A 27,607-nucleotide genomic window follows, 5' to 3' on the forward strand; every position below is an offset into this window, starting at 1 on the left:
CAGAGGTAAGGGTGCTGCTACAGTTATTATTTCATTAGCTATTGTATTAATCATTTATTACGTATTAATTTTGAGACCCTCTAACTGATTTCAGCATGATGAGATGGGAAGAGGAAAGCAGGGAAGGGGGAAAGAGGAAAAAAAGGAAAAGAAAGGAAAAGAAAAAAAGACTTCCATTTAAACTTAACTAGCAAAAAATACTACAGAGGTCAGAAATAAAAGGTTATTGACTTGTAGGTAAAGTTTAAACACACACACACACAAACGTCATAAAAAAAAAAAAAAGAAAAAAAGAAAAAAAACAAACAAAAAAAAGAAAAAGACAGTGAGTAGCTCCTGAGTCAGGCAAAAAGCAAGTAAGGGAAGGTGAACAAGATTTTCCCCATGACTGAGTTGTCTGATAGTGAGACAAATATACCGGTGCATGACAGATGAAATGGGAGATAAAAGGCAAAGCTGGCTATCAAGAAGTTTGTGGAAACTGATTTAGACAGGAAAAATGAGTAGCTCTTTTCTGAATGTGAAATTAATAGTGTCTAGTAGCCTAAAACCCTCTTTTGTTTCCTGGTTGCTTATCTATGGGTATTTCTGATCATCAGTCACATTTTTTCTTCACTTTCTTTTTGATGAACAAGTTAAGCAGGTTTAACTCCTTCTTTGAAGATGAACATTATTTTTCTAACTGTATTACTAGGGCTTCTCTGAGTCTGTTCTCAGCATCTTTTCTGCATCCTGAGAGGAGATCAGAATCATGCAGAGTATCACAAATAGCTCTCAGTCACCAAAAACTTCACATTTTCTGTCTTTTGTAGATCATGCTTTCCTTCTTCATGGTCTCACCACAACAGCAGATAAAAATTACCAACAGCAACGATGATTAACAAAATAATTTTAATCTTTTTAAATGACATATATATGAATATATATTTATAAATACAAATCTAAAATGTATTTATATATTTATGCTGTAGATAATACATACTATATTGTTATTATTTATAATAATTATTAATATTTTTTTTCCTGACTGCAGGATGGAGGCAGAATGTGGGCTCATTGACACTGCAGTCTGACTCATGCTACCAGTCTGTCTTCAAGACCCAATTTAACACCCTTCATTTCACATTCTTCTGTTCTGCAGTGATCTCTGGAGAGCATATAGAAGAGAGCTGTCTGAATGTTTTCCACAGGTTTACTTATATCTGCTGAGATGTGTGGAAGTTATTACACGTGGATCATTTCACCCTTCTCTCCTGAGTCTATTTCCTTGGTGTTTAAATCATGGCAGATAATGAGTCAAACATGACTCTGTGCTGACTGTTGAACACCATGTGTAATGCTAGCTCATAGCTAGCTAAGTAGCTACCACTACTTAGAGGAAACGTCTCACCTAGGGAATATCCTTTCATAAATAAACCACGACTGGATGTGACACAGCTGTGAGCTGATTAGCCAGGAACATCCCGAAAATGCATAAAATTAATTCTATGTCCTTTTTCAAACACTTCCCATAAAGCCCTGCTGTGGTAAACAAAGAAAATAAGCTCATAGCAGGAAAAGCTGAATCGGTTATTTGCATTTCTGTTCACCACAAAAGAGGTAAGGGAAATCTCCATGCTGGCATCCTTCCGGACAGAAACTACACAGAATGGCTAACTTGAAGTGAAGTATGTGTAGAAAAGGTTATAGAAATAAATGAAGAGTAACATGTTACTGGGGCCAAGTGTTTTACCCAGACGTTATCAAAGAGAAACTCATTTAAGAACTCGGCAATGTAATTCTTTGTTTCAAATTCCTTTCGTTCCCCAAGGGCTGGGAAGTAACTGAAGAGACCAGTTTTCGGAACGAGTCCCAAGAGGAAGCTGAGAAACTGCAGACTGGTATATACAAAGTCTGTACAGGACACTTTCAAAAGATCTATAATAAAGAATAAAATTGGAGGACAGAAATAATTGCGACATTGGGCAAAAGTCGTCTTGAATGCTGTTAAATACAAATAGTGCCTTTCATACCTACTTGAACAGAGAGCGGCAGCATGCAGGGATATTGGAAATCCCATAGCTGCTTCTGCACAGCTGGCCTTTTTGCTCTTGGTGTGGAGTTCTGTCCCTCCATCAGTGTTGCCAGTATTAATTATAGAACAAGCTCGCCTCCTGAATTTCAACACGTGGAGTCAAAGCCATCTCTCCAACATCAGCTGCTGCCACCTGCCTCCATGAAGCAGGGAGGTCTGCGTGCATGTCAGTGGTTAACGCACTGAGTGCCCTGGGTAAATGGGGTCAGTCAGGCTGCACAGCTCCGGCCGGGCTGCATGCCATCGGCTGACAGCTGGTATTTGCATTTTAGTTAGAGAGTGAACACGTTATGATCATTGTTTTAATTTCCTTGCCTGGAATTCTTTCTTGGTCATCCGGTCTCTTTATGACTCCTACCCAGATGATACATCAAATTCTGCATTGCCGTGGAGGTACAAATGCACCAAAACATGTTTTTCTTGTGATTTCATGAATATTTAAAATATACATGTATATATTTCAATGATGAAAATTATCATTAATGAAAAAAGTAGCATGTCAAGCTAATCTGAGCCTAAATCAAAGTCTCAAAGGACTGTACAATTCCACACCATTGATGGTACTAAAGATAATAGCCTGGGCTAGCCACTTACCGATCACACTGGCTCCAGAAGATCAGGCTGGTATTTTAATCACCCAAATGTTAATAGCCTGGCTTCTCGGGCATTATAATTGTTATTGCACTAATAGCCCGGGCAAGACAGTATTTTAATAATCCTGGATCACAGCCTAGAGCTGTCAATTTTTAACATTTCTGTCTTTTTATCAAGGCTACCAAGAGGTCTAGCACAGATATCATCAATTACAAAATACAGAAATTGCCATTTTAATATAAGAAAGGATCAAACTTGGGAGCGTTTGCACTCACTGTACCTGATACTCTTCAGTCAGATTGCCTCTTTCCCATCATTCTCTTTTTAAAATTTCTCTTCTCTTCTGCCCCTTTAAACCATATGTGAGTCCCTTGCAATAGCCAGGCCACACTGTGTTGGTGTTTATTGATCTAGGCATTACAATATTGTTGTATGATCTTACTACAGCATCTAACCAATACAGTCCAAGATATTTAACCTTGTATGATAGCAAAGCTGTAACTATTGTTGATATTCTAAAAAATTAATTTAGATTGTCTACAATGCTGTTTGTCTTTAGATTTCACTCATCGGTTATCTGTTGAATATTCATTCACTTCAATGAGCCCCCTAAATCTTCACTGCTGCACCGTACACATCATAAGCAGATGGATTTGGCAGGAAGTTTTATGGCCAAGCCTCATTTTTGTCCCCTTTAATTTGAGGTTTGGAACGCATGGGACTGAGAAGACTGATTGAGAGGAAACTGACAGTTTTCCTCCAACAGCCTGCAGTGCCTGGAAAAATTTAATCAAATAGTTTGTGAATTTGAGGTCTCTTTATAAAAAGTGAACTGTGGCTAAGATATTGAATTTTGCTTCATATTTGTCATAGCAGTTGAGTGACCTCTTCTGAGATTTTCCATGGAGTTAAAGCAGTTAAAGCTCCCTTGTAACTTCTGAGCTGGGTCTACCATGTAATTGAAATATGTCATGATTTGAGGAGGGATTCAGCTCCCTCATTAAGGTGGTTTGCGAGGACTGTGGGCAGCACGAGGACGATGAAACCCTTTGCTCAGCATGGAGGGCTTTGCAGTGGCACAGTGCATCAGGGCCTAAACACAAGCACGTGGTTTGGAAGTCCAGCTCTCCCGCAGCTGTTCAGGAAGGAGGGATGTGAAATGCAAGAGGCAGAGAAGAATGGTCCTGGCTGAGAGAGCAAGCGGGTGAACTTCAGGAGCCATCACCCATGAGAGAGGTAATCCATGAGAGTAGCCGGCTGCACCCCACCAATGACCAAAGTTGTGCCAGATGCAGCGGTGTCAATGAATCCTCTAATATGACTGTGATTTTCACAGCTGAGATGGTGAATTCATCAGTCAAAAGCTTAGTTTGGCTTTTGTTTTTAAATGTCCCTGGAGGGGAAATAGGCCCTTCACCTGCTTCCCGCCAGGAAGCCCAGCTGTTCCTCCAGCCACAGTACTGAGACAGAGGGCTGGCTGCCTCAGGAGACCTTGTATCAGGAGATTGCTGATGAGACTAACAGCTCCCAATGCACTTTTGCACTGTAGGAACTGAATTTCTTCAAGCCTGCAGCTTAGAAGGGATTCGAGCACTTTGTGAGAGAACATTTTCCGAACGCTCTCCTTTCAATGACCCCATTGCCTCTTATCGCTGCGATGCCTCCTCTGTCACCTGTGGCTTGATTCCCACAGGCGTGGGATAAATAGGGATTTTTCCTGCTTGCAGGGTCTGATGCTGACAAGCAGGGCTGATGCCACCCTGCTGACGTACGTGGCTGTGGCCTACACACGTGCCCTGCTCGGGAGCAGGACAGCATTCCCGGCATGCCACCGTGGTACAGACGATGCTCTGAACTGCTAAACTTAGGAGTGAGGCGACAGCTGGGTGAGATCATTGTGCTGCAGGAGCTTATCCAGTAGGGTAATGCTTTGGAGACTGGCACGGCATGTTTTCATGGCTAAACAGCCCCGTCTGCCTGGTTACAATGTGCTTTTGTTTACTTGAACTCAGAGAGGATTTCTTATGTGACCGTGGCAAGCTTTGATAGAGCTGAGGTGTGATCACCACAAAAATGTGTTTCACACGGTCTCTGTGTGACAAAAAGCAATGCTGTAAGGCCAATTTTCTTGCTCACTTATGCTCAGCGCCTTTCACAAACCGGGCTCTACCTGTGAGGATGTTGGCCTCCTCTGGTAAACTGCTTGTAAGTAAACTCTAAATCTTATGATAACACAAATAATTTTGTTTACTATCGGAAATATTTTAATGTGAAACATAAGGAGCAGACTTCTATTCCTTGGGAGATTAATATCCTTTCACACAATGCTTCAGCCACTCCTTAATGTTTGCAGCATTGCTCTAACCTTCAACGTGAGAGAAGTCAGCCTCGGCTTCTTGGCAAGGAAACAGTTTTTTTAAGCAAAAGCAGCAGAGTCATAGTAAAGTCCAGGAATTCTCTAAGAAGGAGCCCTCTGCCTGTACAAAGCTGCAATACCACTGTGTTTTCTTGGTTGTTTTCTGCACCTTTGCAGGTGTTACCCTGTAGACAAGCTAATCCTGGTGCATCTTTATGCAGCCAAGGGCTGCTGAGGGAAAAGAGAGCTACAGGATCCCTGGAAACCCTCAATTTCATACTTTATCCAGCTCTGAAGCTCTTGTGAAGTGCTACATTAGTATAATATTTTAAATAGAAACAGAGAGAGGTCAGATGGAAGTGTTTGTGGTGGTGTGTTGCTGGACCCTGAGATCACCAGTTCTTCTGAGGTCTGCTTTATGCTCAGTTGAATAGGAATAGGAGTGTAAAGTACATAAGGAGCTAAGCTTTAAAATGTGTAAGTGCTTTAAAATGTGCCAACTTGGAAAAGAGGAGAGCAAACTCAGGATGCTACTGGTAGTACACAGACTTCTGAGTATTGATGTAACCAGCACTGAAGAAATTCATCTCAGGGGAGTCCTGAAGAGTGCAAGCATTGCACACTGGTGGTGGATGAGGGAGGCTGAAGCAAAACAGCAGGGGTATTTACTAAAGCTGCTCCACAGAGAGAGGTTTTCAGAGGGAACTTCTTCAAATTGTGACCATTATAAATGTAAACATTCTCTGACACAGCAGGATAGCTCAAACATGAAATAGATAGAAAAACTGTTATTTCTCCTGTATAAGCTGAAAGAAATGCAAAAAGTGGAGAAATAGTGCGTCAAAATAGCAGGAAATAGATTTGAATTAAACAAAACAGAATGAAATCCCAAATTGGATCTGTTACAGGAGATATTTACTCCAATTACAAGTTATGCCTCGAGTTGCCACTCTTCAAAATGTTTCCTTGTCCTTCTGTCTTGGTGTCATCCTTTATTCTATGACTACTCCGTGCCTGCAGTTTGTATTGTGCTGCTGAAACCCGAGATCAGTCAGGACCATATCTCTTTAAAAAAAAAAAAAAAGAGGAAAGAAAGAATAACCCAAGCTGGGAAGGGGGAGCTAAAGCCTCTGCTGCATTGGGCTGCTCAGATACATTGAGGCTGCAGCAGTGGTCACGCATCCCTCTGCAGCTTGCTGATTTTGCAAAAGAGGGGGGAAAAGATCATCCTGCATTCCAGATGCTGTCAAACACAAGCAACCAGTGGAAGAAATGGCACAATGAGCAGACGAGCATGTGGAAGCAGTTTATGAAGGAATAGTTACGTGCAGAGCTTTGTCTCGGCCGATGCTGTAAGTATGCACTCGATCTCAGATCCTGTGGCCACTGCAGTTGTCTGGGGGAGATGTTTATGGGTATGCTGATGCCCTGTGAGGTGTTTCATGGGTATGCTGATGCTCTGGGAGGTGTTTCACGGGTATCCCAATGCTTTTAGCCCTCGCAGTTGGGGAAAGCATTGACAGTGGCACGTTTATCAGTGTATCGAGCCAAATAACGGCACCCTCTGTGTCTCGACAGGATTTTGGGGTGAGTGATGAGCTGCAGTGCCCTGGCAGGGTGGGCTGAACCTAGGGCTCTACACATGGGCTACTCTCCTTTCTGGGTGGCTCGCCTGGGCTCCCCTCTAGGTGTGCCAGCAGCGTGCTGCAGTACCCCCCTCCCTGGGCACAGGCCTCTCCGAATCGCAACACTGCCTTCAAGCATGGGGCTACACAATATGTTTTTTCATGCCACAGTGCCTGACCTGATTTTCAAAAATCCTCCAATTATTTGTTACGCAAGCTTAATTCATGCCAAGTGCTGTATTCTTAATTTTCATTACGTATGCAGTTGTAGAAAGCTCATGAAATTCCAGTTGCTTTGCGTGTTACCTTTGGGAGGCTGGGTCTTAATATAGCTCTTGCTATGAGAGTGCCAAGTATGATTTATTACTCAAAGGAATGAATGTTTTTCTATCTTTTGTTTTATTTCTGGTTTAAGAATATGTACGGATTTTTAAATGTAAACATTTGTGTTTATGGAAATCCAGCGTCTTGTTCTCTGGCAGATGATTTAATGCCTTTTGTTCTGCATCTGCTGTGATGATCTAGTACAGCCTTAAAACTCAGTCAAAAAGCAGAGCTACGAGCAAGTTTATTGCACTATGTTTCTTAGCAAATTGTTCAGTAACCAGGCAACATTTCTTTATTGTAGCTAAAACTATGCAAGTAGCTAAAACTAAGTAATGAGTATTTCCCTTGTTCTTTTATAAGAATATCAGTTTTGATTTAATCTGTCTAAGTACTGTGTAGGACCATGGTGATTTGTTCTGAAACAAAGGTTATCATCTATTTGATGGCCTCTGCAGTTGTACCTCGGTACTTAACCAGCTGCTGCAGAAACTGCTGGAGATCTCATGCCAGTAGCAGGGGAGGTAACAGCAGGGTAGATGTGATGAGCAGCCTTGCTGATGTGTTATGGAAGACAAATAGATGATGCAAGGAGGAGTCGTCTTCTGTGCATCTCTTCTGGGACCTAGCTGAACCGCAGCTCCTGATGCTGGTGCCGGCAAGTAACAACACACTCGTGACTCTGTCCCACTGGGGACATCAGACAGAGCCTCCCATATACTGGGAAACCCACAGGGAACTTCTCCCATCTCTGCTTTTGGTGTTATCCGTGCCTCATGTTCTCAGAGGTATTACAGCTCTGTCACCAGTCATTTGCACAACAACTTCTTATTGCTTGCTATGAAAAACTGAATTATAAGAGGCCCAATTTAGCCCTCAATCAGCTTACAACAAAATACCATTACATGAGGACTGTTCCAGCTGGGAATGTGAATGGTGAGGCTGCGGCATTGTCAGTATTCACTCTTACTCCCTCCTCTCCTGTGTAAAGATTGTTACCAACACCATGCAACCTTCTCTGGTTAGAAGCAGAATTTCCAAAGATTAAGAGAGCAATCATTTGCTTTGTCACGTGAGGGTTATATGAATACAAAGAGAATGCAAAAACCCAGTCCCACATAGAGAATTTCTGTTCCCATACAGAAAATGTGCAGGACCATGACATAATTCAATTAGATAAGATTGTTTTATAGGCTGCTTACTGTCGTGTGAAGGCAGTGGGAAAAGTTCAGCTCCTGTGTACTTCCATTGTTTTCAACAGAATTACACTGGGGTGGATTTGGTATTTTTTGGGGCCAATTGGAGAACCTTTTCTTTCTGTCCCTTTCTTAATTGTGCTCATGTTTCTCAGACATGACTTTTTTTTTTTTTTGTGAACTCCAGGGCAACAGGCCAAGTTTCATACAAAAATAATATAAAGGATCTAAGTGCCCAAGTTAAAAGCATACTTGCCTAAGGATCCCTGTAAAGCATGGGGGCGCTTCCCAGAAAATTGATAGACAGCACGCCAAAAGTTAGCCAGTGGTCCTTGCTCTCACAGTGTTTGGGATCTGTTTGGACCCTACTCTTAAAAGCTCTGCTTCTAAAACATTACATTAGATTTTTTGTTGTTGTTGTTAAAATATATGGAAGCATCATTTTTCGTAATTGAAAAGACCATTTTCTTGAAGGGTTTAAACAGCAAGTGTCATGCTGCCCAGTTTTCATGAATCCTTGGGATAACACATGGAATTGAAATGTAGAGGAAAACATGCATGTTGGATTTTGAAGTATTTGATCTTTTTGAAGATATAATCTTTTTAGAAATGTGTTAATTAGTTCAGTGATAATTTTTGTTATATGAACAACTATTCAACTATTATTTCTGCCTCAGCTAAGAAATACAAGTTGCACATTAATTTGGTACAGTAGCTCTTCTCTATATATCGTATCCAGATTTTTCTTATCGATGTGTACTTAATGAGTACATATGCATTTTAGCAGCCTTGAACTAAATCTCTAAATGAGGTGATCTAATTTATTAGCATTTTTCCTCCTTATTGCCATCTCAGTGGTCACTGTTTGGAATTTTTGGCCAGTATCTTTTTTGTTGTGATGGAGGTACAACAGAGCTGTGTGAGGAAGGTTTCACACTGCCTGTGAAGACCTAAATATATTCATATGCATAAAAAAAAAATAAAAATGAAACCATGAAGGTCAGACTAGAAATAAACGAGGCCTAGGTGTTTTCTCTAAACTTACCTGTAGAAATTGTCTCTACCCAGATGAAACCACAATAGCACAGCATTTCTTGTGGGTGATGATTACACTCAGGACATGATGGGGCAGGTGTTACGAGCTCCTCTGGTAACCTCCCGGGAGGTTACCTCCCAGGCTCCTCTCAGCTGTATGGTTTGGCTGCTTTTTCCTTACAGGAGAATGTTATACGTGGTTGCATATCCTACTCCTCACCTGTCTGAGGTGACACAGATGGCAGAAAATAGCTAAGGTCTGAGATTTACCACTGGGCTTCCACAAAGAAGGAAATAATAACATTTGTATTTAAATTACCAGTTTTAGTTGAAGCTTCACTGAAGCGTCTTGTACCTCACAGAATTGTTTTAGGTCAGGCTAATAGATCCAGCTGTCTCTTTGCTAGTTGTATATGGTACATGCTGGAGCTTTGCAGCACTAACAGCAAAATCACTCTCAGGTTTTCACCAATGTAAGCTGAGATCCTCAAGAACATGACGGCAGGCTCAGAGTGGTCTGATGTGTTTTACAAGCAGGCACCAGCTGTCGATGAGTCCTGTTCCATAAAATCATTCACACTATGAAATAAATTGCAAATGTCAGGAGATGTCTGGAAACCCATGGGGATAGAAGGGGATTTGCAGCCCACTGCTCTCAATGCTTGCTTATGCAACCTGTGCTTGCCCCATAAACCACTCCATGTAAATCTTTCCCTTCCTTCTTGTATTACTCCCTTGATATAGTTCTTTTTGCTTCCTCCCAGGCCAATTGCTATAAGAATTACCTCTTCTGATCTACTCTCATTAGTTTTTCCGTAACAGCAATGTCCCTGTTCTGCCCCGATCCTCCAGCAGCATCTCACATTTTTCCTACTCTACAAGGGTGAATTTGGAGGCACTGACCATATCTGTGCTGCTCAATAAAAGAGCCAGGAAAGAAAATTCTGCCCATGCCCTTAGCTGTCTCCTTTGTGTTCAGTGGTACAGGCAAGCTCATGCCTGAATTGGGAGCAGCACAAATGTGTTGAGCCATGGTCTCCATGTAGAGCAGCCCATGGACAAGACACATAGCAGGCTGTGCACTGTAGGGTGATCTTTCCACAGCAGAAATATGTGGACTCTCTTTCCAGGCACTAACAAGTAATTTTGACCTCATAACCTTTATATTCATGTTGGACTGGCATTGGAAACCTAGATCCTGGTATAGGCTTTTATTACCCCAGCAGTCCTGTGCCATGCAGTAACTCAGCCTACCACAGTGCAGATCCATCAGAGCAAATTAGATTTAAGAGCTGAAGAAATTAAAAGTGCTTTACAGTTTTCTTTGGCTACTTCTGTCAGTACTGAGCACATCTCTTTAAATCATATTGGTTGTTAATTTTTATACAACTTATGTGTATGTACACTTAGAGATTTCCCCCAAACAGCTGTAGTAACTCAAAAACTCATCACTTTGGGACACACAGAATTATATACAATAAATTATTTGATTGCATATGTTAGAGAGCACTCCCCTAGTGCAGAAAATGGATTATTAGACCTGAAAAGGCATTTTCATCTCTTCTGTGATGCCACAAAAACTGATTTATTTCAGTTTCTCATTAGCTGTGACAGGGATGATGTCAGACAAGTTGTGCATGCTCTGTCTTATAAATAATAAATGAGAAGGACCATGTCTACTCTTTCTTTAATGCATTTGTGTTATAGCTGGATAGAAAAGGCACTGGCCTGCTTTATGGACGATAATGGATTTAAAAGAATTGCTCAGACACGGCTGAAGGTATTGATCCTGGGGGCTCCTGCTTATCACCCTTTGTCTTGTTCTCTGGCATCTCTCTCACCATGTTGTAAAATACTACCTTGATTAAGAGGAATAAAAATAGGATCCTAAAGTATTCTAAAAAAAAAAATAGAAATAATAGAACAAAGTACATGTTCTTTTTCTTTTTTTCTTCCCTCATTCTAAACTTTATAATATAAAAATCTTCCAAATACCCTATCAGTGGAACTTCATTTCTTAATTTGTGTTTTAGTAGCTCCATTCTTAAATACACTTTTCTTTTCCTTCTTGGTTTCTCATGCAGTACTTGCAGAGTGAGATTTGTTGTTATAAGCATCTCATTAATCATAATTTTCACTAATAGGGTGCAGTTTAATCAAGTAGTTCAAACTACTCTGCAAACACTCATGGATGTATGATGATACTTATGATATCCCTGTTGCTTAATATAGCTCTTTGTGAATAATGCTATTTCTGTTCCATATGCTAAAATGTCCATGTTCATTTCAGTCATTTGCCTTTCTAAACTTTTTAATTAAGAAAAACAGAAGAGAAATACCTGTTTAGAAAATAGTATCTTGAATTGGGCATGTTGTGAAGGAACAGAAGATAAGGAAGTGATGGCAAATCATGGGCATACCAAATCTTGGCAGAGCTCTCCTAAGAATATATTTCAACAACAGTTGCTGTCGTGAATGACACCTGCTAAACACGCTACATTTCCGTGCTTTCATAATGATTTGCAGCATCAGCAAAGGAGTTAACTATTCTCAGATGTGTAAAGATTTTCTCCCCACCATCTTGGCATCCTGTATCTAGCCAAGCCTCTGTGTTAATCTCCTTGCTTCTGCAATGTTTGGCATTCCCAGATGTAAATTTTCAGCATAATGTGCCCCAGTTTAGAGTCAAGTCCTCCTACTTACACAGGAGACATAAATATAGATAAATTCGCTACTTAAAAGCATATTAGTCATAGGCAGAAAATGCCATGCCATTTGTCTTCAATTTTGGTGAACAAATGGCATCGAGTTGAAAGTACTTTTGGTCATGTCTGTCAGACTCTATCCATACTTAGAGAAGTATGTCACGATCTTAAGAGCCTCTTCTTGTTGCTTTTGTTCAGAATTCAGTTTGGAGGACCAGGAGAGAAGGAAGGCAGTTGTTTACTTTCGATTAATGTCAATAACTGGAAATAAATTTCAGCCTTGCAACAGACACTTCAGGAGGATATATCAGTTGGTCTGAACAATACCGTGTGTCAGGTAGATGAGCAGCACTTGCTGGGGCTATTCTCACTCTTCTCACAAACTAGAGTCTGTTTCTGAAGAAGTTTTCTTTACTTTGCAAGAAAATTTGCTTGTCTGCAATATAGAATTTCCTTGAAGAAATGAGTCCACCTGCAAGTTATTCCCTAAATTTTCATATTTGCCTGCCTTTCTCCTTGACAGGAGCTGTGGAGGCATGCAGCCCTGTGTCTGTGAAGTAACTTTATGCTATAAAAGTGTCATTTTTATACAACTTAACTGTCATTATTTCAGGCCTTTTGACCTAAAAAGAGCCCTCCCCTCCCCTCAAACCTTTCCCAAACCTGCTATGACCACAGGGGGCTGCCACATGTAGCACAGAGAAGACCTGGGACCAGGGGAGTGCACTAGGTCTGTGGCCTAGACCTAGTGTGGTTCTGATGTTCAGCGTATGTGAGTCAGTAAGCATCATCCAGAGGGGGGACCAAGTCCTGCATTTGGACCTTTTTGGACAGGATGGGAACATTTCCCAACCTTTCTGCTCTGCCATATTGCTGCCTCTGACTTTATTTTTTTGCAGAAAATGGATTTGCTGTCTGTCCTGGATCTTAAAGGTTACAGCATCCTTCTCTGTGCCTTTCAGTAGTAACTGTCCTTCCCAGCTGATACTGACCCAGTTGCTGTTGTGCATATGATTTTCCTGACGTGCAAGTAGGGTAAGGCTGCCCTACTCTACACTTTTCTTGGTTCATCTCTTTTCCTAAGCATCATGCATAAGCTGTCTATCCTTACTTTCTAACCATTTTCAACCCTCACACACAGTCTTCTGTCACGATCTTCACTGTGGAGCTGACCTGCCTTTTTGGTTGACCAATAATGTCAATCTCAAATTCTCGAATGTTTCTTTTTTTTTTTCCATCTGAACACCTAAGTAACTTCTCCCACAAAAAGCCAGAGGTTGCTACATGCTGATCTGAATCAAGTGTGGATGATGATGAGGGACTGCACAGCTTGTTTTTGAAACCACATTATGCAATGTACCCATATGTCCCTACCAGCTGGTGCTAATGGGGAGTAAGGAAATTGTAGATGCCTTTATCTCCTTCTTGCCTTTCCTCATTACTGTCCTTTCAAAAATATCTTAGATAACTAGTTTGGTAATAAAATATGAAAAATAGACAGCCTTTCAGCTACTTCAGTGTTGTGGCAACTCCATGTCCTTTCTAACAGGTATTGTAGACTTTGTTTCTAGGACTGATTCTGGGCTAGGTACTAGATGTTGCAACTCTCATTAATAGGGGATTGGGAATGACTCTGTTGGGAGTTCTGGGATACCAGGCAAGTCTCTACACTTCAAGCAAGTCAGTTTTTACTCAAGTAATGTGACAACTACATATCAAAGTATCAAGTATTAATCACTCATACCTGTCAAGCATTAGGTGTAAGTTACTGTAAATCTGATGCTGCCTGGTTTGTCTTGATGGCCACAGGTTTTAATGGTTGTGTCTCTGGGAATGAGATGGACAGTCTCCAGAGCACTTCAAAGATGACACTGAAGAGGTTGTCTTCAGTCTTCCCCAAGCGCCACTGGCTATTGCTGGAGTTTCCATACACTTTTACATAGGTGAGGACTAGAGTGGTCTAAAGTAATAGGACTTCTTTTCACAGGTGTGGCTTGTTTGTTCTGGTTGGTGTTATGTATTTGCAGACTTGCTGATTACATGATTCCTTCTATCAGTTGCAGATTGAGTACCTTTATCTTAGTTTTGATAGTTTTATGCAACTATACCAAGCAAATAGCTGTTACAAAATATTTTGCTTCCTGACCTAAGTCAGGCAGTCCTGTGGTATGTCTGGGCACAAGGCAAACACAACAAAATCAACAACATCAACACTGAAATTCCCTGCCAAGCTGACTGAACAAACTCGTCTGTCTATATTTGATTGCTAGATAATGTACTAGGCCTGCGATTTGTTCATATCATCATTCTCTAAAAGCCAGATCATTATATTATGCACAACTGAGAGAGTGATCTTCTGTTTTAGGAGACTACACTAAAACAATTTTTGACTTAAGCAGAAATGGATGGATACATTTAGTCTCGTACATTTAGTGAATTTGAGATGCATGAGTTAGCTTTATAGTAAAGCTTTGTTGACAACACTAAAGTATTCCCAAATCATAAATAGAAGATGGTTTAGTTTTATCTCATTCTTTTGGAGAAATATGCATTCAGTGACACACAGGTCAATGAACTCAGTTGCTACTAGATAAGAGGGTAGATGTGAATTTCAGAGTTAAGAGCTTCTCCTCACCCCTTACCAGCTGCTAGTTTCCAGATACACAAAATTAGATGCTGTCAGCTTAGACGTCCCAAGTGATTTCCAGGGCTTGGCTGTGCACTGATGGCTTGGAAGAGATCTCCTGGAAGAGAGCAGCGCTCTGATGTTGTATGCTGTGAGATCCTTCTTTGGAGGGAAGCTGATCAGTCTCCAAAGCTGACAACTCTCTGCTTGCTTCTCCTTTTGGAGGGCTGCCTGGGAACCACAATGCTTTTATGACTAATTTTCCCAGCCCTCCCAGGCTAAATTTATTCTGGGATAATTTAAACCTATATATTTTTGTACCCACATGATCTAATAAGTTAAATAGGACTCCTTCCCTTCCTGTGCTCATCCCTCTTTCAAAAAAATCCATCCAGCTTTAAAAAAATAATCTCACCTTTTCTCTGCTATCTTCTTCATTCTGCTTGACTATAGAGGCTGGTTTCTCTTAGTCTCTGCTTAAAAGATAGGCTGTTGATTCTCTTGGTTGTTCTTGTGATCTTAAGTCATGTCTCTGGGGATCTGTCATTAGATGCTCATAAGCATCTGCCACACAGCTGGTTCTGTATCTACCATTCTTGTAATAATTTCCACCTTCTCCTACTCAACTGATATTTTTTGAGGTGCTCAGTGTTTCTAAACTTCAGAAGGTGAGAATTATTCTTTTCCTTTTCTCTGGAAAAATATATTTTCAATGGAATATATTAGGCTGACTTTGCATATTTTACTGATTTTTAACTCATTTTGCATTTGCTTTCATGTCTTTAATTAGTGTTTCCTTTCTGAGACCTTGCACACTATTGGTATTGCACAAAGGATCTGCAGTTGCCCAGAACACTTCTTCCCAGTCATATAGTGGTAACTTCAGTTTGATTTATTTGAAATATTTCCTACTAAAATAGAGAATTTATGTTCTAGAGTTCTTACACAGAAAACCTGGTTTTGAAGGTGAAATCATACTTACTTTTAAAACAATGTGTGAAATGATACTTTTCCATATATATACATTATTTATGATAAGTATTTGGAATTTGATTTAATTAATAGATAAGAAAATATTATTTTTTTCTATTTTAGGCATTTTGACAATTATTTGTGATCATCCAAGACAAATAATAACACAAGTACATTATTCTAATTTGTTATACTTACACCTGAACTGTCAGTTATTAGTTTACAAGGTAGGAGGCAAACCAGATGAAGAATTCCATTACTAAAATTAGGTACTCAGAAGTTAGAGCATGACTGACTTTAACTTTGGAAGAATATTTATTTACCATAATCTTTAAGATAACTTCATTTTCTCTTTCACCTTAAGGCAATTCAGGGCAATTTTAGACTTAATGTACCTGTTATAATGGTCTTTTGTGTACAACGCTGTAAAGTGCCTTTATGTAACTATGCAGGATATCTGTTTTTCCTGGTATTTTAGCCAGTAGTAATGTTGCAAAACAAAACTCAAGGTGTGAGTTTTCTGGGTTACTTTTTAAGAAATGTGCTCAAGGAAGAATGTTTTTGTAACTAAAAGAACCACTTCATTAATCCGAAGAAAATCCAATTAAAATAAAATGAAAGGGAAGGAAATCTGCGAAGGTACTAATTCCCCCATAGATAATTGTATTTTCACATTTGACTGACTCTCTTCCTTTCAGTCTTGTATCCCTTACAGAGACTGACTTTAATAATGCAGCTGGCATATTTATTCTGAACTTTTAGTATTTTCTGTGCAAATGCTCCATTCCTATTCTGTCCTTAATGTGGTTTCTCATCAGGGCCTCATGAGAGACAACTCATTGCTTGTTATTTCACAGACTTTTGTATGGGCAATTCTGCACAGAGCAATGTGCTGCTACAGTGGACAATCCAGACTAGCTCAGATAGTAGAAATGGTATTGCTGCTTTTAGCCCAGAAAGAGCTAAGAGATTTAATGTACCCTGATTTAGAGCAAGCAGAGTTTATTGATTAAGCTGAATATCTCTAAATGGCATTGCCTTGTGCAGTCAAGCCATAACTCATATTCCTATGAGTTTTTTTTCTTCTCTGCTTAATAGAACCATTGTTCATATACTTCATTTGCTTATGAATGCAGAGCTCTTCAAATTTCTGCATTACGGTTCATAGAGAGCCTCAATTTCATGTTTCATTGGAAAGCGCATTGAATGGCTGAGAACTAACCCTCAGTGGAATTGGTTCTCCTTCTGCTTGTCCTTTCGTGTGGCACCTACTGCTTTCAGTTTCAGAGAAAAGGTCTTAAAGTTGCCAGGTTTCTGGAGAGCAACAGTTCTGGTGACCTTCTAAATGCTTGTCTCTTTCCCTCATTTTTTTATCAAGATTTTTTTTCCCCATCTGCTATGTATTGTTTAGAAATCACTTAGATACCCCATGAAAATGGCTCTTAGTTCACTTCATCAGAATTCAACGAAAGGATTCTTTATACATAGTTCAACCACACAGTCCCAGACAGTTAATGTAAGATCATTTGAATACCACAAAATCTAACTGTAAGTTAGTCATATCATTATAAATCATTTTTAGAGCTTTCATATTGTTGTATGTAATCATACTTCCTGAGTCACCTTTTCCGTAAGTGAAGTGTTGCAAGTCATTTGTTAAGCAGATTTGCTTTTCCTTTGTTCATTTGAGGAAGAAACAAATGAAATTGGCATGGAGCCTATATCTGATTTCAACTAACTTAGGCTTATTCTTGAGAATAAATATAGTACTTTTTCTGGCCCCGGAGACAAATTTCTTATATTCTATGGCTTGGGCTAGTGGTGATCTTTGCTTATGTCCTCACACAGTGTTGAGCTGCGTGGAGATCACAGAATCATAGAACGGCTTGGGTTGGAAGGGACCTCAAAGACCACCCAGTTCCAACCCCCTGACATGGGCAGGGACACCTCCCAGCAGCCAAAGTTGCCCAAAACCCCATCCAGCCTGGCTTTGAACACCTTCAGGGATGGGGCACCTCCAACTTCTTTGGACAACCTGTTCCAGTGCCTCACCACCCTCTAAGTGAAGAATTTCCTCCTAACTTCTAGTCTAAACCTCCCTTCTTTTAGTTTAAAACAATTCCCCTTGTCCTGTCATTATCTGATTGAGATAATAGTTGATCTCTGATTAAAATAATGGCTTCATCTTGAGAACCATACGGCTGTCAGCTCTGCTTGCTGCAGCTGCACCACTGGGTTGTTACTGCTCTGTTCCCTCTGGTTTTGGAGCTAGCAGCTTCTCCATTTGCTCAGGTAACTCTGAACTGTTTCCCAGTATGTGCTATAGATGCATCTGTACCAAATTCTGTTCACCCAACTTCGCTGTCTGTTGCTAGAGACTGTCATCTTTCTTTGAGTAATAAAGAAACGTTCACAAATAATAAATTCCAGTGGCTGTCAGTTGACCAGCACACATTGAGGCAAAGAAGGGAGGTTCACTCAGCCGTGAGGGACCTACGTGACCTTTGCTGCAGATAAGACTTTACTGTTGCTTTGAACTTGCTCTGGACACTGGTGTGTGTTTTGATGAGCAACCTGTCTGTGCTCCTCCCACACTGTTACTTATACAGCTTTTTTTCTATTAAAAGATAATACCTAAATCTAAACTAGTTGCAAGTGATTCCAAGAACACCCTCATAAGTCCCACTTTTCTGTACATCTCAAGAAATCAATGAGGAAATGTGAGCATTGAGCTAAAATATTTTCCTTTTGTTCTGCAAGAAAACTCTGTAACATAAATCTTTTATCTCAGGGAATGCTTCCTCTTTTTGAAAACAGTTCTTGGCATTCTCAGGGTTCAGGCAGACATCAACAGGGAACTTTCTGTGCCATAATCTGGTTTGCTGTAGGTGCTTGAATTAATGCCTTACAAATACTCTCCTTTGAAGAGAGAAATAGAAGTGGGGTCTACAATCTTTCAGAAACAGTCTGAATCGCTGACTGCCTTCATGGACTTGTGGGTCACTGCCATAATGTTGTTTAAGCTGCCCAGCAATCACAGGCATTTTGAATAAGGCCAGCTGTCTGTAACAACCATCTTAGACAAATATGGTCCTGTCTGCTCTCCCTGGTTTATCTTTATAAATTTTTGGCATCAAAGTGAAGTAAATAGTACTTAATTGGAAGAAACAGTCTCAAGTTGTACCAGGGGAGGTTTAGATTGGATATCAGGAAGATTTTCGCCATGGAGAGGGCGGTCAAGCATTGAAATGGACTGCCCAGAGAAGTGGTGGAGTCCCTGCCCCTGTAGGTAGTTAAGAGACATGTGGATGTGGTGTTTAGGGACATGGTTTAGTGATGAGACTCAGTAGGCCAGGTTGATGGTTGGACTTGATGATCTTGAAGGTCTTTTCTGGCCTAGATTATTCTATAATTCTAATAATCCTGCCCCATTTCTTTTTTCTTATATATATATATATATATATATATTTCCTTTGAGTGGATAAAGAAGTCTAAAAGAATATATTAAAAGGTGTTGGCTAGTGTAAGGTTATACAGGCATACCTTTGGAATCTGGCAGGTTGGTTTTAGAGGAGGTTGGAACATGGTCTGCTTGAAGCATACTCTTTGCTTCTGAGTTTCTGCTGGTCTGTGTAGGGATCAGGAGGAAAGGACCCTTCCCTTCTTCCCTTTGATGTATAATATAATTTCTAACCGTGGTTAGTGATTTTACAGCTCCATGGGGTCTAAGAGAGAGAACTGCTGCTCTCTGATTCTTGTGTAGCCTTGCAAGGGGTAGGCACAAACAACAATATGTAGTCCAAAAAAAAAAACAATGACTACAAAATTTGCTCAGTTTTTCATGTGTTAAATGTTTACCAAAATCATCACACTCTAGAAAAATAATCACTTGTGTACAGTTATTACCAGTCTGTCCTCTGTATAAAAGTCAACAAGAGTGCAGTAGTTTTAGTCTCAGAAGTATTAATAGCATTAATAATATAATAAAAATAGTGTCAATAGCAGCAATAGTACTAACGTGTTGTCATTTTTGAAAAAAATGTAGTTTACTTTTCATCTTAAAATGATATGTGATAAAGACTGAAAGACCGTATTGTGCACAGCAATATAAATGCAGAGCCATATACTTGTCTGATGGCACTGATTTATATTTTCTGGTGGCCTGGACTACTCATTTCAGTTGAATTTGCTGCACCGAAGCAGTCTAGACAATAAACATATTAAGGACATATATATTTTACTTGCAGCATTTCTAGCTTGCTGGCTTGCTGCCACGTTATCATATTGCACTGTATCAGGTCTGTCTCAGATTTCTGCAGGACAGCCACCTCTGAAAAGCAACTCAGTACATTTGTGTGATACCTGCAGTTGTGGGGTAGCCTTGAGTTTAATTTAAGCTTTGATAGAAAGGAATTTTGAACCCAACTGGTATACTTGTGCATCGACAGGAACAATTTGTATTTAAGTTGTGTCTGTCTTCTCAGATTTTTTGGTACCTGGATGGTCTCTCTCTCTCTCTTTTTTTTTTTTTTTTTGAGGTTTAGCTGTTTTCTCTGGAATACAAGCTGTATCAAGTAGATCTGCTTTAGGCTATTTTTAACCCTGTATGTCTGAAACCCCAGAGTGCAAATTTGCTGAACAGTTATATGTCTCAGTATGCATACAGGTTCACTTCTACATGAGTTTCTGTAGCCTGTTCTGCACGTAGACGTTGCTCTGTGTCCGTGTAGTGCCATAGTAAGAGTGCTGGACTTCACAGTAACACATAACATGCAAGTTGACTGTACAGCAGCACAAAGCACCGCCAGCCCATTTCGTGCACCAGCCTGTTGCAGCCATGGTGGATCAGGTCTAGGCTCATTCAGACATATTGCATGGAGTGGGATTTTAATTGGGAGAATTAAACCTGTCATGTACTCCTGCCTAACAAATCCAGGGGAAGGCAGAATTTAGTGAAACAGCAGAGCCATTCTGCATTTGTAATGGTATATAGGAGATTACGTATTAGCCCTGAGATGACCCCATACTACTTGAGATCATTTTAGACTTCAGGCATACTTGGTTTCCATCTTGTTCTGCCTCTGCTGGCACTCATTTGTCAGCCCTCAGTTTTGCCAGGTATCCTTGCTTTTTCCCTTTTAAAGGGATGTTTCTCTCATGCTCTCAGGTTTAATACAGAGGAATGGAAGTTTTTAGCATGTGTCACAAGGCACATCTCCCTTTATTTGCTGTTAAAAGCTTTATTGGTAAAACCAAACTGGATGTCACATTAATGGGGTATGATTGAGTTGTGTTTTCATTCATTTTGCACTTTACTAAGGAAACATTTTTGAGGGAGAGTGAAGTGTCCTAAACCAAAAAAGTGTTTTTCTCTTAGCCCCTTTACACGTTGGCTGTTTGTATCAATGATATTGCAAGGGGCTGTGATTAGCACAACAGGATCGTTCCACAGTGTATCTTTGAACCTTGAGGACAAATGTAAGGTACAGCCAGTGCTAGCTGTGGATGCAGCAGGTAGAGGGAGTACCTTTTGGCTGTGCACATCTCGCTGTGACCCAGGTGTGCTGCAGCTCTGGTCCACTCAGCCTGCTCTAATGCTATGCTGCTCACTTCTGTTCTTCTGCTTGAGGATATATACCTCCCATTGCTGTGGTCCTGTGATCAAATTGCGCTTTTAAGTGGTATAAAACGTGAATTCAGGATTTGTTACTGCTGTGCCGTCTTTGTTCACAGGTTTTATCTTCTTTAAACTTGGGATTGTGTTCAGTAATTGTGATGGTTCTTGCATGCTTCTCATGCTGCTGGATGGAATATTAGAGGTTTGGTTTCAGTTATTCTGGCTGAGGAAAGAAATCCACGAAGTACATGTAAGTTAGACTGATCCCAATATTAAAAGGCTGGATGAGGGGCAAACAGATAGATAGTCAGATAATGTTTTTCACACAAGAATTTCCTGGAATAGTATTTCTACTTATGTACCTGTTTTGCAGTCAAAATTCAGTATTTGCATAGCAGTGTGATAGGACCCATACCTGTGGCTTCATATCTACAACTAGTTGTGGGCATCCAAAAAACTGAAGATCGTTTTACAGACTGCTACTAAACCTCCTCCACCAAAATTCAATTAAAGACAAAATCCTCCAGCAAAACTGATATAGGCAATGATTGTAACTTTTTTTTTTTAATTATTATTATTTTTACCCAGGAGAGATATATGTCAATGTCTATACTATTGAATTAAATGAAAGAGTGGTGTCATATACTGGAGCTGAATATTGTGTAAAGTTATAGGGTAACCTGTGTGACTACCTCAGACAGTGAAGCAGTGTAAGGTTAGGAAGTTAGTGTGCCAGGGTCTGTCCCTGTCTGGTGTCTGAGAGCCAAGCTGTCTCTTTCTTATCATGGGAGACAACATGGAGATGACTGTGTCGGAATCTTTCTAGGATTGCAATGTGATCTGGAAGCAAACTGACAACACCAGTTGGTCACATCTGTGCAGGCAAGACCAAGTTCCTTCGAGGACTATCAAAATGTTTTGCCAGTGTAGGGATGTCACTTCATGTGACGATTTAACTTGCTGTTCTGCTAAGCAAGCTATTTTTTGAATTAATAATTCTAGGCTGCTTACAGGTACTTTGGATCTAACCATTTTCTGGATGAGGTATCATTGTCAAAAATCCTACAAGGATTTTTCTTTTCTAAGGGCATGTCAGTACCAACGGCAAGTAACATATCAATTCTGAAACAAAGGGTTTTTCAGTATCCTAGGAGAAATACTCATAGCAGTTACTGACTTACTATGATAACAGATTTAGCTAGAATCTTGTCAGCATGCAGGTCACGCACAGAGATATGTGTGAAATCATGCAAAAAATCAGTGAGTGAAAAAGCGTCCCCACAGCAACATAATAGAGGACAATCTTTGAAAGGCCAAGCCTAGAAATAGAATACAGTCTGAGAAAGTGTGCCACTCACTAATTATGGAGAGGCTGTCTCTTAAAGTCATAATTAGCTTTCTATTATAAACCTATTTCTTTCTCTTTTTCCTTCCCCAAGACAATTGAAGCTGCTCAAACAACTTTAAATGTTTTTCATGTATGATTTTACTAATGATTTTTTAGGGAAAACAGTATAAGCTGTCCTGGTCTCCAGCTATGGCTGCACCAGCATGCCAGGACCCCCTTGGGCTTGGCTTTCCACTGCAGCCAAAATGCTTTTCCTTGGTGCTCCCCTCCCAGCTGCAACTCATTACGCAGCAGGGCTGCACTGGCTTTATTCTGGATGGAATCATTCACACCTGTGCAAATGAGGCTGGATTTGCATGGTTGTTGGCTTCAGTCTGTATTACTTAACTATGACTTAAGCGTGGAACTTTGGCTAGGTATACATCCCAGCATCTGTAGAAAGACAAATTTATATTAAAGCCATTTAGCAGCACATTATGCTAAGTTATATTATCTGTGATACTTTTCACGGAAAACATGCATTCAAAATACATCTTCAGTCTATATCCTTTGATATTCACTTACATGCTGAGTAGGTAAATTCCTAAATATTGAAAAAGAAAAAAACAAACAACCCCCCAAAAACATGCAAAACCCAAACCACATACTCAACCCTCCTTTCTCACATGCCATTTGTATTGGCAATATCATACTTAGACAATAAACTAATTTACCTTTTGCAGTGTAGTCACAGTTGTTTCCCTTTCTGGGTCAGGAAAGAAGGGCTCTCTGCATTCCTGTTTAAAGAGGGATATACGCAACTGCACATTATGAAAAGACTTGCCAGCACTGTCAGAGGCTCAGAGAAGGTTTACATTTGCACGGATGCAGAACATTAATGGAATACCACTGTCTTTCTCCCTGCTCTCTCACACATATTTTCCTGGGGTAATAACTTAACATGTATATTGAATGAAATGTTTTCTGCTGCTTGACAGCAGGTCTTGCCTAATTTATACACTCTTCTTGTGCTACAAAAATTTTGTGGGTCAGCTTGAAGGAAATAGCTCCTGAAGGTATGGGCAGAGTAGGGTGGATGTTGACCTATATAGCCGGGAGGGGGGATTAGATGGGAAGACTTTGAATCATCCCTATGGAAATTCATTGCAAGGTAGTTAATCTCCTCCCATAGCTGTAAGCCATTTGAGCAGAAGGGCAAAATCCTTCTCCATTGGTGTTCTGCCCTGCCTGTTCTTTTCTTTGATGGCATACTTTTATATCAAAGCTGTAATATATCCTAGAGTCTTTTTTTTTTTTTTTTAGCAGATACTCATGTAAAGGAAGAAACTGAAAATTTGTCCATTAATTCAGCATACTTACAGCTACATATGTTAGTTATTGTACTGATTGCACTGTATTGTACTGGAGAAGAAGCAAAAAACCTCACTGCTCTTTTCCAGCTCTCCATGTGCTTACAAGCACTGTAATGCAGAAAGCAATTTATAATTAGCAACATGAGTCACTTAATACTAGTAACTACAACTATGCCCTCAGAGGAAATGACTTTTCCATACCCTTCAGTTCAATTCTGTGTTGAATTAATGGTCCACCCCTTTTTCTCGTGTCTTTTCTTCCAGGACTCCTGAGTTGATGTTAAGAAGCAGCTTCCAGCAGGTGTGAGGGGGAAGACGAATCAGACTTTGGCCCTGACAAATACTCTTCCAACTTTGTCTGCCTCCAGAAAAAAAAGGAAGAAAAAGCAGAAACAGCAGCTGCCACAATTCCACCCCTTCTACAGAAATCAATCCCACAAAAACATAGCTTGAAGTCTGTTTCAAAAAAATAAGCAAGACCTCCTTGCTTTCTGAGACCAGTCCTATTAAGTGTGTTCCTGATTATCAGAAAGGCAAGTTCTGTGAACAATTAAGCATGGGGTTTTAGAAGAAAACTGTAGAAGCAGCAGATGGTGAGACATACAGCAATCTTTTGGAATACAGGGATGGCGTGAACACTGAATTGAATTTCATATGCCTGGGATTTCTTGTATCCACTGAAGAGGAGGTGATGAACCACCAAGAGAAGATTAAAAAATAATTTGCTAATTTAAAAATCCAGTATCTGCTTCATGTTCCTACAGGGAAGATATCAAAGAAAAGGAGACGATGGAGATCAAGGATAAGAGCAGGTAAAATGATTAACTCCTGAAAGAATCTTTCGTTAGGCTGAGATGTTCTTGCCTGAACCCTTGTGGTCTTCAGTAAGATAAAGATTGTGTCCTGTTATTTGTATCTGGGTCTTTCTTATTATTTGTAAAAAAAACAAACAAAAGCTACTTTTAAGAATGAAATTTCTTCAGCTGCAAAGTCATACGTAGGTACCAGGTTCTGCTGCATTTACTTATGAATTATCCTAGTGAAATTTGTCTCTCCTGTGAGTAATGGATTTATAGTCTAACTTTCAATTTACACGTGCAGTCCACTTTCACTGTAACATTTCTTGAAAATAAGTGAAAGCTTTCTTCTGCCTGTAGTTCCCTAAGGGTGAATTTAACATATGGCTTTACTGGGAACAAGGTATAATCTTGCTAATAGCTAAAGAACTAAGCATCCTTGTGTGGATGGACAATGTCTGAACAAAGCTTAGGAGATAAGTGATTATCTGGATGTTAAGCTGTCACTAGAAATGTGGTTACTTACTACCAGTGGGCCTTGCATGAAGAGATGGCAGCCTCCACCCCCAGCCTTGCAATCTGCAGGTTCCCCACTGATGTGCAACTCTCTGTAAGACAGCCTCTGTGTGGATTGTCCTAGAGCTTCAGGGCTAATATTCAAGTTGAAGACGGTGCATTGGGAAGAGGTGGGACTGAATAAATCAGACTTAAGAGTTGTAGACAAGGGAGAGGCAAACAGACTTGGCTTGACACATATTGACTGTTGTATGTGAATGGCTCAATCTGTTCTGCTATAGGCACTCTTGCAGTGAGTATTATTCATGCTGCCAACGGTTTAAAATTCAATATTTCAATATTGACATTCTTGAATACTGTTAAATGATGGGTTTTCTTCCACTAGGATCATAAATGACAAATATTCTGTCATGTCAATTTTTTAATGATTTCTGCTCACTTGGTTCCATGCAGTTTGTGTTTTTATGTGAGTCTCAGTTAAACTGAGTTTCCATTAGACGATGAAGTGACATTTCAGAATCCCCACTGGATTTTTTTTATTCCAGTATCAATAAACTAGAAAAAAATTACAGATCTCAAAGATTTTGGTACAGTACGTCATCTGTATATTAACTTTAATATTGTATTGTTCCTAGTTATTTCTAAATTGTAGTCAAGTGTCAATTATCAAATGTGTGTGTGAAGTTTGGGCTTTAGATGCCTGACTTGCAGCAACTATCTCAGCTTTAGCAGACTGCTGTGACCTTGTGGTGTTGTACCAAATCAGTTTGCTTCTTAAATTTTGATGTATGCCCTTCCTCCAGCAAGTCTGCAAATAGACATTTTTTGGGGCAGGGCCAAGCTATTATGCATTTTATTTTTTTGTACAGTGTCTATAACGCCAAGACCTTGGTCCCAGTTGGAGCTTCATGGAATTTGTGCAGTATATTTAAAGACAGTAGCTAAAGTGCAGATTTCTGCTGCAGGTGATGACTTTGAAGTTTTAGAAATTTTCACTACACCTATTTTGCAGTGTTAATTCGTATTAATAGGAGTGCAATTCCCTTAAGTTTCTATCCTCATTCCTCTTTCTGTCAACATACAGAGGCAATGCAACAACAACAGCAACAACACAACCTCTTATAGCTAATTAAAATGAACTTCTTTTCCAGAAAGAATTCACTGATTAAGCTGTAGATGGGTTTTGCTGCAGTATTATACACATGTTGCATTTAATCTCATTTCTGCGCATTCACAAAAATCTTTGGGTACTGAAGTGCTTTAAGCTGGTCTGTGATGGGAGGATCAGTGTGCTGCAGCTCCTGTGGTGCTGATGCTCTCATGGGACACGGTCACGCTACACCTTCCACTACCACACCTGTTAATCTACTCTTCACTGGCTGTGAAGTCACTTATTGCAGGAATTATTTTTTGCTCTGTGGCTGCTTCTGTTCAAAACAGGCACAAGCAGGCTAATTGATGAGAAATTAGCACAGGCGTGGGTAACTTTGCAGTTGTCACACCCATATTTCAACAGAGATTTTTACAGGAATTATAGTAAGAGGTATATTGCATCTGATCAACTCTTTCAATAACTGTGTATGTACAAACGTGAATACATATGCATAATAAATAAGCATACAGTACTGCACCAAAATCTGCTCTGTAGCCCCTGTAGGTGTGCTATCTCCTTTTCCTTGGCCTTTTTAGAAAAATTCCTTGACTTTTCCTGCTTCTCTTTTATCCAAATATACAGAGGTATGCCGAGGGCCGTATCTGTGCTGTCACACTGATGGAGATGTAAATGAGAATGATGGCATTTTCAAAAGTACCCTGCCCCCAGCTAGGGAAATTTTACCTTTATCTTCAATGGATGCAGTTAGGACATCTTTATTATTGCTGAAGCTAGAGGGTAGCTCTCCCCCAGCTCTGAGGGTATCACAGCTCCTGTAGTTGCTTTGTGTCTCAGCTCTGTCAAAATGAGCCAAACTAGCTCAAACAAAAAGAATTTGCTAAATTGGGTAATAACATCTGAATCAGGGTAAGGGGTGATTATGTAAGATGTTCCACCAGAAAATCGAAAGGAAGAGTGAAATGCAGTGGGGTGTAGGAGGCTGGAAATACTTTCCACCTTAGCCTGTGTTACCTTATGTAGGACAGGAGATGCAAGCACAACCTCTGGCTCCTGATGAGTGATTCTGCAAAGCTTGTGTATGAGCTAGAGCTTGGAGTAGTGTTTACTTGGAGATACCACAGCTGTGGGACTGGCCTTGTCAGACAAACCAAGAATCCCTTTCACTTCTCTGTGTTTTCCCCAGAGAGGGTGCCCTGTGCTCTTTCTTCCCCTTTTACTCTCTTCCTCTCACTGGGCATTACATGTATCTGGTGTCTCTTCTTTTGTGCCACCCATCATTCTCCTGTTGTCTGAAGGATAATGTGTTGCTTGCCTTGCTGTTTTAAAAACTGCTAGAAAGGAGACAGGACTGACAGA

General features: G+C 40.1%; 1 protein-coding gene and 1 long non-coding RNA gene across 2 annotated transcripts in view; one reads left to right on the top strand and one right to left on the bottom strand.

Moving 5' to 3' along the window:
• The first annotated feature begins 6,148 nt into the window (after nucleotides 1–6,148).
• The window catches only part of SACS (sacsin molecular chaperone), a 59,285-nt gene continuing 37,826 nt past the window's right edge, over nucleotides 6,149–27,607 (top strand). The window contains exons 1-2 of the mRNA XM_083804150.1: nucleotides 6,149–6,376; nucleotides 24,089–24,636. Coding sequence (XP_083660276.1) covers nucleotides 24,614–24,636 — 23 coding nt within the window. The 5' untranslated portion in view covers nucleotides 6,149–6,376; nucleotides 24,089–24,613. The remainder of the gene's footprint in view (nucleotides 6,377–24,088; nucleotides 24,637–27,607) is intronic.
• Nucleotides 22,587–24,163, bottom strand: LOC310883859. The gene is made up of 3 exons (XR_014573896.1): nucleotides 24,026–24,163; nucleotides 23,186–23,248; nucleotides 22,587–22,904 (listed from the first exon to the last, which is right to left on the bottom strand). It is a non-coding gene; the product is annotated as an uncharacterized lncRNA (long non-coding RNA).

The sequence above is a fragment of the Anser anser genome (assembly GCF_964211835.1).
Source record: "Anser anser genome assembly, chromosome: 1".
NCBI classification, from domain to species: domain Eukaryota; kingdom Metazoa; phylum Chordata; class Aves; order Anseriformes; family Anatidae; genus Anser; species Anser anser.